General features: G+C 41.5%; 1 protein-coding gene across 2 annotated transcripts in view; it reads left to right on the plus strand.

Moving 5' to 3' along the window:
- The window catches only part of SCARB1 (scavenger receptor class B member 1), a 185187-nt gene that overhangs the window by 108157 nt on the left and 63454 nt on the right, over positions 1 to 13576 (plus strand). For both annotated transcript variants that reach the window (XM_068243872.1, XM_068243865.1), the window contains exons 3-7: positions 4567 to 4708; positions 6927 to 7130; positions 7559 to 7654; positions 7777 to 7892; positions 12648 to 12814. In XM_068243872.1, the coding sequence (XP_068099973.1) occupies positions 4567 to 4708; positions 6927 to 7130; positions 7559 to 7654; positions 7777 to 7892; positions 12648 to 12814 (725 nt within the window). The remainder of the gene's footprint in view (positions 1 to 4566; positions 4709 to 6926; positions 7131 to 7558; positions 7655 to 7776; positions 7893 to 12647; positions 12815 to 13576) is intronic.

Raw genomic sequence — 13576 nt, forward strand, 5'->3', positions numbered from 1 at the left:
TGCAAGCAGTCATCCCACCCTAGGGTAAATTTCTCGCTAAATCTCAGGAGGGGCCGTCCTGGAGGACGAAGGGAGGAAGTGCCGGCTGCTTACCTGGTAGCAGTGCTCCGGCGAGTCCTCCAGGACGGCCGCCTAGTTCCCAACCCTGACTTTTAACTTTTATTTATAAGGGGAGTGTGGTTCGTTAGTCTTCTCTTTGCATAAACTGTGGGAGATTGTGAGGAGGTGGGATTTATACTGCATCAATTAATTATTTTAATTCTCTTAAGGTGTTTCTGATTTGGGAGGGGGGACTTACACAATCTCAGGAGGGGCCGTCCTGGAGGACTCGCCGGAACACTGCTACCAGGTAAGCAGCCGGCACTTTTAGAGCAAAGTTGAAATGCAGGGTTATATTCCGCTTTAATTATGCATACTTGTTTTTGTTATGTAGAAATGTTTGTTTTGTTCTCAAAGTATGTTCTACAGTAGTCATTAAAGTGATATGAAGGCTGCCATATGTATTTTCTTTTAACCCATTCGCGTTCCGTCGTTTTCACTTGAGAAATGTTCACCTCCCATTCATTAGCCTATAACTTTATCACTACTTATCACAATGAACTGATCTATATCTTGTTTTTTCCGCCACCAATTAGGCTTTCTTTGGGGGGGTACATTTTCCTAAGAGCCACTTTACTGTAAATGCATTTTAACAGGAAGAATAAGAAAAAAAAACGGAAAAAAAATGATCATTTCTCAGTTTTCAGCCATTATAGTTTTAAAATACATGCCTCCATAATTAAAACTCACGTATTGTATTTGCCCATATGTCCCGGTTATTACACCGTTAAAATTATGTCCCTATCACAATGTATGGCGACAATATTTGATTGCATCTATCACTATTTACAAGTTTAAAATAAAAAAAATATAGAAATATTTCATCTTTACATTGATATTTAAAAAGTTTAGACCCTTAGGTAAATATTTACTTTTTTTTTATATTGTAATGTGTTTTTTACTATAAAAAAAAAAAAATTTATTTGGGTAGTTTTGGGAGGGTGGGAGGTAAACAATAGGTTTATAATGTAAATGTGTGTTCATTTTGATTTTTTTTTTAACTTTTAGTTGTAGTATTACTTTTTGACCACAAGATGGCGGCCATGAGTTTACATGACGTCACTCTAACCGTAACACACGCTTAGAGCCACGCATGGGGGAGGTAACAGTCAGAAAAGGCACAGCTTCCGAGAGAAGCTGTCGCTTTTTCAGCGGGGGAGAGGAATCAGTGATCGGGCATCATAGCCCGATTCACTGATTGCCTGGCTAACAAACCGTGGGCCGAGAGCATGCGTGCACGCGCGCAATTGGCCGCGGGAGCGCGCATGGTTCCTGGACGTAGTTTCTACGTCAGGAACCAAAATAGGTTAAACTACACCAGTTGCGTAGCAGTCCTGTTGATCTTCTTTCATCACTATTGTCTTAAGTCACAACCCTTATACAAGCATGTTGCTAATCCAGTCAGACTTGAGTCAGAACTCTTGATGTGCATACTTGTTCGGGGTCTTTGGCTAAAACTATTAAGACCCATTTCCACTTGTGCCCGGTGTGCATTTCTGAATCACATGTTGGTACTTATTACAATGCATGTGCACACGTGAGTTCCATCTAGCTATATCCTGCATGGCTATGGGGAATCACATGTCTGATGCAAAATCGCACTCCACTCCTCTCAGCTTCCCTTTTTTTTTTTTTTTTTTAAGAATCTTTGTAAAAATGTTTGCTTGCTTTGTGTCCTTACCCTGTAATTTACTATCCCAGTCTAGTAGACTAAGGGCTGTGCCACACCGCAGATTGCTTTTTGATCTGTTTTCGCTGATCAAAAAGCAGTGGCATCTCTGTCCCTTTACTGAGTCCCTGGGCTTTTTAAAGTAGCAGTAAAGTATTCTACCGTGAGCAATACCCTACTTACCTGGGGCTTCCTCCAGACTCTTGCAGCTGACGTGTCCCACGCCGCAGCTCCGCTCTCGGCCCAGGGTCCCTGCCCTTAAGGTTGCATTCACACTTATCCCTGCAACTTTTGGCTGCATTTTTTTTCATTTCCTCAGATTTGTTGCTCTGTGCTTTGATGTCGTTGACTTGCATTAGATGAGCGTCAAACTTTAAAAGTATGCTTTGGCGACTAAGTCTTCCTGTATATTCTCTTTCTGAAGACTGACAAAATATTAGAATACACAGCTCATATGCCGTTGACATCAGGCGGTACATGGATGGTTTTGAAAATATAAATAAATGTCATTCAGATGCCTTAACTACAACGTAAAAGCAAAAGGTTTCTTGCAAGGATGTTTGATAAATTATGACAAATTAGACCCTTTGTTTAGTTAACCCTCACATGACTTGGGCTGACATGCAGAGATTGTAAATTCAGAATTCACAAGTTAACTTTGAAACAGATCGGTTACGATATTTGTTACAAGCTGAAAAGAAATGTTGCATTTAAACAGGGCTGTGGTGTCGAAGTCGGGGCAATTTTGGGTTCCTGGAGTCGGAGTTGGGGAAAAACGCTCCGACTCCTAATGAATTTAAACTGTAATTTAAAATAGAAAATATGATAAAATGTTCTATTTCTCAGATAAGTCATCATAAATGATACATACAGTAATCGTTGTGCTTAGTCCACAAAAATGAAATAAACCAGTCAAAATTAGTTACTTGTGCTGCTTCAATAAAGCAGTCCTCGTATTTTTAAAGTCCGATATACATATCTGATTGTGACTGTATGTATGATGTGTACACAGGAACACAAAATAACCTCTATGCTGTAAGTAAAGCCTGATGTGTAGCCCTGTCACTAATAGAGATGGTCAATGAGATGAAAATAATTCTGCGTTGATTCTGATTTATGCAAATGTACTTTGCTCATGAAACCAAATAATTTCATATGTTAAAATTTGGTTTGACTATGAATTAAATGGTACCTGAGAAGGATGAAAAGTTTTTTATACATACCTGGGGCTTCCTCCAGCCCCCTTCAGGCTAATCAGTCCTTCGCTGTCCACCTCCACCACCTGGATCTTCTGATGAGTCCTGGTAATTCAGCCAGTCAGCGGAGTCCGGCCGCATGCCGCTTCCACAGCCAGGCGCGTTCTGCACCTGCACAACCGTGCTGTGCAGGCGTAGTACGCTCCCGGCGGATGAGTGTGTGCATGCGCACTACGCCAGACTGGCTTAAGTACCTGGACTCATAGCAGAAGATCCAGGTGGTGGTGGAGGAGGACAGCAAGGGACTGATTAGCCTGAAGGGGGTTGGAGGAAGCCCCAGGTATGTATAAAACTTTAATTTCATCTGTCTCAGGTTTACTTTGTTACACAGTAGTACTATACATATGCACTCTCCACAGAGCTGCAGGGAATCCACTGAGAATGTTGTGCAAATTGAACACAGAGGTGTTGTCCATCACCCATAAACCTGGTTCAGATTGTGCATGAAGAATGTGTAATAGAGGAAGAATCTCCTTATTCCCCTGCAGAGTACCTGCACATACCTTACATGTACCCACAGTTACATTGCCTATGGCCTGTTCTGGCCTGTACCTTTTTACAAGTACTCTTAAGGGGCCCATACACCTAACGATTTTCCCGCCGATATACAGCCGTTTCGATCACAGTGATCAAAACGGCTGGGAAATCGCCGCGCACACCGCTGAGAGCGATCGATTTCCGTCTGAAATCAATCATTCCCGTTGACCCATCCATGCGGAAGATTTTTTGGGGGGTGGGGGGGGGGGGGTGTATGGCGGCAGCTCCACAGACTGAATCGATTTCAGCCTAAACCGATCACAATCTGTTTGCAGTAAAGGTGGCCGTACGATCCCTCTCTGATCAGATTCGATCAGAGAGGGATCTATCTGTTGGCCGAATCTGATGGCAAATCGACCAGTGTATGGCCACCTTTACCAAGGACTAGTTTTAGTCTGACTAAAGGGAATAAATATGGCAGTCTCCATATCCTTCTCACTTCAGTTGTCTTGTAAAATTCCTAAGCGTTGGCAGTTAGACGATTTTCATGTTACATACTTTCAATCAACAAGATTGTAATATGCAAATTAGAGGAGTTGGAGTCGGTGGAATCCTAAACTGAGGAGTCGGGAGTCAGTGGATTTTTGTACCGACTCCACAGCCCTGCATTTAAATAGAATCAACTTCCACATTAAAATTCCACATCTCTTTTCAGCTGACATTTATCGTGTCCCATCCGGTCCAAGGTATCATCTGATTACAATAAAAATACGTGGTTAAGGGGGACTTAATATTTTTGATTTGATAAAAATACAACGTCAATTAAGTAGAAGGAACTATTTATATTGTCTAGATGAGCCTCCACACAAATATGCATCAATCAAAAAAGAATATTCAAAAGGCAATACTGCTAATCACAGACATTTCTCCATTCCAAGAACTTTCTAACTACATCAAATGCTGTACACTGGAATAGATCATTCATATTGCAGTAATGCTATAGATGCAGATGTCGTCATATCAAAGCATAGTATGGCTCTTAACCAATGGTGTCTCCTTCTACAGAGAGAAGAAACAGAAAACAAACATAACATTCCATGAAAATGGAACGGTTTCATTTGTGGAGTTGAGGACGTTCTGGTTTGAACCTGAAAAGTCTGTTGGGAGCGAAGATGACTATGTAGTAGTTCCAAATGTTCTTGTTTTGGTAATGCTCAATTTTTTTTATTTATTTTTATTTTTTTAATAGATGTAATAGTGACCCTTCAGAAGGTATTAACATCCCCTAAATTATGACTACATGAATTAATTTTGTAATTAAAACCTGTTTTATTATAAATGCACAAAACCTATTTAAGAAAATGTGCATATAGCTAGAACAGACACAAGCGGATATAGCCATCACAGTAATAAGGGTTACATACAATAACAATTCCTCATACAATTTTCCGATTGCTCCACTGTGTGTGTGTGTGGGGGCGCTCTTTAACGGAATTCGCTTCCAAGTAGTGACACCCCCCCTCCCCCCACTATATAAACTAAAGTGGGGTCACACTGGGATCAGTGTGGCCATATGTACTCAAATAGCAATAGATATACAATGGCCGAAATCTGCTCGGTGTCGCTGTGTTTCGCAAATAGACAGTTGTATAATTCACTTCTTCAGGAGTAGGCACAAATACACTGTAGTCTAGTATCCCATGGATTCAAAAGTAGCTTTCATATTGGTAGATCTCTAACTTATAGTGCAAGCTCCCAGATGTCAAAATCCTCACCATTGAAAGCAAGGAGCGTGTTACTTGTCTGTGGGTTTTAAGTCGGGGAAAACCAGCAGGTTCTGTCTGAGCCGTTATCTGACAAAACCACGTGGAATTAATGGAGGTTTCAGCATGCGTCTCGCTAACAATCCTCCTATCCTGTGTTTGCAAATTAGCTGCTCTGCAGAGGCAGGTAAGATTCCTGAGCTGACACAGCTGACATCAAATTGCAGTTGTGATTAGCCACAGATGATTGGGAATTAGACAGGCTAAACTCTAAATACACGGTACATTTCTCTGTTTTCCTTCTGTGCAAGAGTTCAGGTCCACTTTAGAGCAACTAAAGCGAAATGGATGAGGCTGACATTTTTCTTTCCTTTTAACTAATACAAGTTGCCTGGCAGTCCTGCTGATCCTCCGCCTTTAATACTTTGACATAGACCCTGAACAAGCATGCAGCAGATCAGCTGTTTCTGACATTGTCAGATCTGACAAGGTTAGCTGCATGCTTGTTTCTAGTGTGATTCAGACACCACTGCAGCCAAATAGATCAGGACAGCTAGGCAACGTGTATTGTTTGTAAGAAATATGGAGGCCATCATATTTACTTATTTTTACTTCAGTTGTCCTTTAAGACAAGTTTCATCTCTAGGCATGGAACAGAAGAATTAGAACTGTACAAATCTGAATGGTGGATGCACATGATTATACAGTATATGATTCTATATAATTATGGCCTAAAAAATCCTCTATAAGCCTGTGAATGCAACAATAAAGGACCACTGTTGCAAAAATGTTGAAGTTAAAATGCATGTATACAAAGATGTGCATTTTCTCTCAGATTAAAATGTCTCCTATGTTGCTGTCACTTGTAGTAGGCAGTAAAAGTCTGGGTTTAGACTGGTCAGTCTCCTCATGGTGGATTCTCAGTATCTTTTATGCTTTACAAAAGCAGGACCTGGAAACGTTCTATACAAAAAATACTATCTAGTCTACCTACTCGTCTGCATGCTAGTTTGTAAGTCGGACTGAGCAACTGCTATTCAGGAAGTGTTTTTAAAAAGCGAAAACCAGAAGAATCCCCCATAACGAGATTGAATATGTCAGAATTAATCAGATCTGTTCGATTTGTACAGCAAAGTGTAAGTGACAGCAACATAGGATAACGTAATTTGTAGTTAATTTTATTCTGGAACATTTCTTTTTCATGATTGTGGTCCTTTTTTAACCTTCCCAATCCTCTATCTGACCATGCCCAATATTGGCATTTTCAGGAGTGTCGGACATAGTTTGAACTAGGAAAATATGGCTGTTGCTGGATAAAAACTGGCACAGAATCATCCTCTTTAAATCTGTGTCAGACTAAGTCACTTTGATCTGCATGAGCCCCATCCTATGTTGTTGTGCCACAACATTTTCAATATTACATGGGTGAATTTGGGCTAGGGGCCAGTTGTCTAATCATCATAGCTCTATGATGGGTGTGATCCAAGTGTTGGGGGTGGGGTAGGAAAGGGAGTTGTGGAAATTGTTGAATAATTGACATTTGTATGGTAGATCTTCTCCAGGACTGACGTAAAGGGGCTTGCGTTTGATTCTGTTTTCTGTAACTTGGCTCTGATCCTTACTACAAGCCATGGTGACCCTTTTTGATTTTTATCTTTACAGAGTTCATCAGTAATGGTTAAGGATTCAAATTTTGCCATTAAATGGCTCTTTAGTAGAACACTTGCAACTTTCAACCAAGAGCCCTTCATGAACCGCACAGTGAAGGAAATTCTGTGGGGCTACCACGACCCATTCCTAGATTTTATAAATACGTTCCTTCCTGGGAAACTTCCATTCAAAGGAAAGTTTGGCTTTTTTGCAGATGTAAGTGAAATGCGTACTTGTCATATCCATACTTTATCTTATAAGGCCTGTTCACATTGACACTAAAAAAAGGTCAGACCTGATCCTAAGAGGTGAATGGATCCTATGTTCATCAATAGGATCTGTTCACATTGCTCCCTTTTGAACGGGTCTGTTTGGCACATTCCGAAAAACTGACGGCAAGTTTGAGGAGGCTGTGATAATTCTGGCGCGACAGACTGATCGCATTGACCGTGCATGAATGGAACAGATCAAAAACTGATGCCCAATAAAAACTCTCTTCACGGATCTGTTTTTACATGGATCAGTTTTTGATCCTTGCAGTGTGAACTGGGCCTTATTTTTTTTTTTTTTTTTTTTCTTTCTTTATTTTTTCTTTCTTTATTTCTTGTCTTGTGGAGTAAATTTTTATTTAATTTTTTTTTTAGTTCAATGACTCAAACACTGGCATATTTACAGTGAACACTGGTGTGGAAGACATCAGTAAAGTCCAAATGATTGACACATGGAATGGAAATACAGAGGTAACTCTTGTATACTAATAAAATATATTTTAACTTTTTTTTTAATGTGTATTGTTTTTTTTGTTTTTTTTTTTATTACTAGCTGTTTATTTATTTTTTATTTATTTTTATTTTTTGTGCAGATTAATTTCTGGAATTCTGAACAGGCCAATATGATCAATGGAACTGCTGGTCAGATGTGGCCACCATTCAGAACTCCTACACAACCCCTGGAGTTTTTCAGTCCAGATGCCTGCAGGTAACTACACTAAAGCTGGCCATACACTCCTCAGATTAGCAGCAGATAGATCATCAAATTTCTATCTGATGTGTTTAGGACCATTTTTTTACTAGGAACAGATTTCCAATAGATTTCAGTTTGAAATCTATTGAAAATCGATCTGATGGCATTTTTTTGCCATCAGATTTGCATTGGGGCCAATGCAAATTGATAAGCATTCTCTTCAGATTTGATTTTCCACCCTGGCCGATTGAAATCGGCCGCAACTCGATCGAATCGGCAAACTATTTGCGATCGCTATTGATCGGTCGTTAATCGGCTGAGTGTATGGGCCCCTTAAGTCTCTACTCATGCACAGGTCAGCGGATCATTTTGCAATGATAACTTTTATAATTTGCCTGGAGATAAAATATAGTTTTGACTGACGCTATAACTTTTTTTTTTTTTTTTTTTTTTTTTGTGTGTGTGAAAGACATTTTTGAGACGCTGTAAACCTGCTCCTGAGCTGTATGCACTAAAGTTGGGGTAATATCTCTTTATATTTCAGTTTGGAGATATCTGCAGATTTCCCATTGCTTATCTTCCTATTAATAATCTTGGCAAGGAAAACGGATATCTGGCCTTGAATCTGCATGTGTCATAAATGTAACATAAAGTGACCTCTAGACAGAGGTTTCAGTGTTAACTATGAAGGCCATCTAAAGCTGCGCAGATACTGTGTATTCACTCTGGTCTAAAGAATGTTACTAAGTGCGCACTTCTTTGTAATGCCCGATTCCAGCCACAAATGTTCACTCATTCTATGCAGACACAGCAGTACTGTTTCCTAAAGATATAGCAACTGTAGAATGAAGGTGAATTCTATTTGATTGCATTCAGTTTTGGCTGAAGTAAATATACAGAGCTAGACTATTTTCCTTGATCTTTACAGATGGTACTTGAGCGTTTATAGGAGTCCCCTGATGTTGTTAGTCGCCCCTTCGGCGACCTGGCATGACCGATCACTGCCTCCCAACTGCTACTGTTCCTGTGGGAACTTCAAACATTCTAGAAAGTGTGCTTCTGCCTCTTTCTCCCTTCCCCCTCACCTTACCATCAAGCAGAACACACTGCCCAGTCTGTTGTTGTACAGTGCTTAACCACTTAAACAGGAACTTCAGCCTAAACAAACATACTGTCATTAAGTTACACTAGCTATATTAATTAAAATAGATAGGTAATATAATCTCTTACCAACCCGGTTTTAAAAGAACAGGCAAATGTTTGAGATTTCATGGGGGCAGCCATCTTGTTCATGGGGGCAGCCATCTTTTTGGTTGAAAGGAGGTGACAGGGAGCATGAGACAGTTCCAACTGTCCTGTGTCCTGATCACACTTCCCAGCTGCACACGCTAGGCTTCAAATCACAAATTAAAAAAAATAAATAAAAAAATGCACCAAAACAGCAGAACGAGAACCGCAATATCAGCAAATCCCATCATGCTTTGCACAGCATCAGGGGGAAAATGCCCAGGCAGTTTTCTTCTGTGCAGCTAAAAATGAGTTTTGGATAAGAAAAACAAAGTTCTGATGCTGTGAAACTGTTAAAGAAACACCAAGCCTTTACAGTGCTGCTGAGTAGGTTTTTAGTCTGGAGGTTCACTTTAAGGACCGGGCTATTTCTCAGTGATCTGTGCTGCGTGGGCTCTCCAGCCCACAGCACAGATCACCTTGCAGCCAGGGCGACCAGTGTCTTCCCCCGCCCCACCCTCCTTTTTCCCCACTAGGGGGGGGATGTCCTGCTGGGGGGTCTGATCGCCACCGGCTGTCTGCGTGTAGCGGGGGGGGGGGGGCTCCTCAAAGCCCCCCCACAGCGATTTTCCGCCTCCCTCCCCTCCTTCCCATGGGCAGCACAAGATGGCGAACCGTCCTGTACTGCTTCTGATAGGCTTCAGCCTATCAGATGCCGGCGATCCCCCTGCCATTGAGGCCAGGGATCGCCGATCTCCTTTATGGCGCTGCTGCACGGCAGCGCCGTGCGACGTAAACATCGGGGGTTTCTTCCCCCGCGTGTTTACATTTAGCCTGCGAGCCGCGATCGGAGGCTCGCAGGCTGTTCACGGAGACACCCTCCGTGAACTTACATGGAATGGAAACGCCACTTCCACCTGCCGACGCCTATCGGCGTTAGACGGTCGTTAAGTGGTTAAAGGGAACTTGAAGTGAGAAAAATTATTTAAAATAAACACAAGACATAGCTGCAAATGAATATTCTATACTTGCCTATACATCAGTTTCTCTCAGAAGCCCACCATTTTCTTCTTACAGTGATCCCTTCCAGTTCTGACAATGTTTTGTCAGAACTGAAATATACCAGTTGCTGTCAGTTATAGATCAGCAGCTGTCAGTTACAACTGAATGTGCAAGGTATTGTCCATGTTTCCCTATTGCTCATGTGGGTGATATTAGTTTAACAGTGTGCTGACCAGGAAGCGGTTAAGGGGTAATGGCCATTTTCAAAATTGAGGACGGAGAATTCCATTGATCACAGTGGACAAATGGGATGCAGGAGAGGAGAAAGAGATTGAGAAGTAGACTACACAGTAGGCAAGTATGACCAGTGTATGGTTATTTTGACTTTTTATTTTCAGTTCAGGTTCTCTTTAATGGACAACTGTAACATGAGCGCTATGGAGGCTGCCATTTTTATTTGCTTTTAAGAAATTCTAGTTGCCTGACTATTAGGCCTGAACGATAAATCGTTTGGGGATCGAAATCGCGATCGCGGAAACGGCGATTCCGTGATCGTCATAGTGGCGATTTCATCCCCCTCTGCAGGCAGTCACCTCTGCCGCTATGCACAGCTCGCAGCTCCGAGCAGCGGCGGCTCAGCGGTCATTTGCGGTGATGGAGGCGGCGCACACTCTCCCCAACTTGTACACTGACTGCAGTGGCGCAGCCTATCAGATGAGCGGCCAGCAGACTCCACCCACATGCTCTCACTCTTGCGGCGGCTCATTCCTCCCAGCGCTTCCATGGCATTGGCTGGGCGGATGGCAGACTCCGCCCACAGGCTCTCAATCACCTCCTGAGTCCCCATCACTAGCTGGGCGGGCAAAGTCTCCCCTGTCCATCAATAGTAGTATCACGGACTGCAGACTCCGCCTGTTAGCCTGTCACTCAACGGTTTCTGCACAGCCTCCACCTCCTTTGCACAAAATGCACAGCGTGTCAGCGTGATAATGCTGATGGCTGTGCTGTGACTGACTATTCTGCAAAGCTGCTGCTTTCTGACAGAAATCGTGTGATTCAATCTTTTCCTAAAATCGTTCAGGCCTACTGACTATCCTCCTGATCTTCTGCCTTTTAATTCTTTAGCCATAGACCCTGAACAAGCATTCAGCAGATCAGATGTTTCTGACATTTATGGTCGGGTCTGACAAGATTAGCTACATGCTTGTTTCTGGCGGTGGTCAGACACTACTGCAGCCAGATCAACAGGGCTGCCAGGCAACTGGTATTGTTTAAAAGGAAATAAATATGGCCGTCTCAAATTTTCTTCTCACTACAGTTGTCCCTTTTTTTAAAGGAAAAAGTGACCAATTTGGTTACTTGCCTCGGGGGCGGGAAGCTTCTCTTCCAACAGTCTGTTCCAGTGATGTCCTTTCACAAAAAGCCTTGTAGATGGGACAGCGCTGGAACAGGCTGGTGGAGGGTAACTACTAGAAACCACAATGGCACAGACCTGCTGGAGCAGAAAAAAGCAGCTCTCAATCTGTTCCCTCCTACTGGGAATGGCCTGGCAGAGGAGGATGGGGAAGCCAGAGTCTTCTCCCTCCCGAGGTTGGTATATAAAGTGTGTTCAACGGAGACCTTACAGGTTTGCTGCTCTAAAGGTGGCCACTAGTGGTCCAATTTCTACCCAAAAAAATGTTCAAGCGATCAGAAATTCTGATCAGGTTGGTTGTAAATCTTAGTTGATGATGGGCACAATCGATTACAAACTATTATAAAAATAGTCGTCCGATTGGCTTTTCACCAAACCAAAATTTGGATTTTATTATTGGTTGTGATAGATGGGAAGCAAAGATTGGTTCGTTGATGGTGTAGTGAACTTTTTTGTTTTTTCTTCCGATCAGGATTATCTGATCGCCCGAATGAATTTTCGCTAGAAATTGGATAGTTAATGGCCACCTTAACGAAAGTCTAAATTGCTGTGTATGATTGTCTTATGCAGCATTTTTTTTTAAACTTGCACTTTTACCAAATGAACGGTTTATGGATCATGTGTATATACATTTTTGTGCTAAGGTGGAGTGAGCGGTAAAAGTGCAACACCTTACAAAACGTGCTTATAACATTGGGGGAATGGTTAGAAACAACAATTGAATAGAGAAGAAATGATAAAAAAAAAAATTTAAAATAGATTCCCCCCCCCCCACCCCACCATACTATCCATATTCGAAATCTCTTGGCCCACATATTACATAGAGGCTGTACAACTGGCCAAGTAAAAATCCAAGGTGTATATGCACCATAAATGAATCTGCAATTGTACCATAGAGAAACTGTTCTAAAAAATCCAGTCCTAATGATGGCAAACCTCTTAAAGTGATATTTAGTTTGCATTTCCAGCGCAGCATTGATAAAGTATCAGAATTTTAAGTAGGGAAATTAAATAAACACTCAAGCAAGTTTTAATCTGATTCCAATCCATATAAATGTCTGCTTTAATATGGACTTGCTTTTTTTTTTTTTTTTTTTTTTTTTTCTTTTTTTTTAAATCCATATCAGGTCTCTAACGCTGGTATTTGAAAAGGAGGAGTCTTTTCGAGGCATCCCAACGTATCGGTATAATGCCCCCAACTACCTGTTTGCAAATGGATCAGACTATCCTCCTAATGAAGGCTTTTGCCCATGTACAGCTTCCGGTGTGATGAACGTCAGCGCTTGTCGCTTTGGTATGTACTGCTTTTATCAGTACAAAGCTTGCTCAGTTGAATGGATTGTGAGCACCTCTGAGGGGCTGGGTTTGCTCAGGGGATGTGCATAATTCTCACTTGTGCACATGCCTAATTTCATACAAGATTGGAATAACACAATTTGCCAGATAAAACCTTGTCTTTGAGGAGTAGATGTTTGTTTAAAGCCCAGTTAAGCCCACAAGTCACAATCTGAAAGTGGTTATATTAATGTAAAGTACATACTAACTTTTTGCACTGGATTTGCAAACTGAAAAGAATAGGAGGTGAGAGGGATATGGAGGCTGACATGTTTCCTTTTTAAATAACGCACATTAATGGCTTCAATTCACTAAGCTTATCTCCTGTCTTTAATAGCTCTTCTAGAGTTGTTACCATGGTGATAAGGCATGTAGTATTCAGGAAACATTTTACCTCAGGCAAGCCTAAAGTTAACTCTTCTGTCTTTAAATTAACTCTCCAATCCTTAAAATAACTCCAGAGTTAAAGACAGGCTGTTAATTAACTGCGTGTGAAAATAACTACAGAGGAGGTAAATTAACTACAGGAGAGGTAACTTAAGGAATGAAGAGGTAAGATAACTCTCACGTGTGGAGGTAAGTTTTCTCTTGCTTTATTATCTCTAGCATGATCTTAGTGAATTGAGGCCAATGGCCTCAATTCACTAAGATCATGCTGGAGATAAGAAGGCAAGAGAAGACTTACCTCCACATAAGAGAGGCTCTTATCTCTTCATTCCTT

Source organism: Hyperolius riggenbachi, chromosome 1 (genome assembly GCF_040937935.1).
Source record: "Hyperolius riggenbachi isolate aHypRig1 chromosome 1, aHypRig1.pri, whole genome shotgun sequence".
NCBI lineage: Eukaryota > Metazoa > Chordata > Amphibia > Anura > Hyperoliidae > Hyperolius > Hyperolius riggenbachi.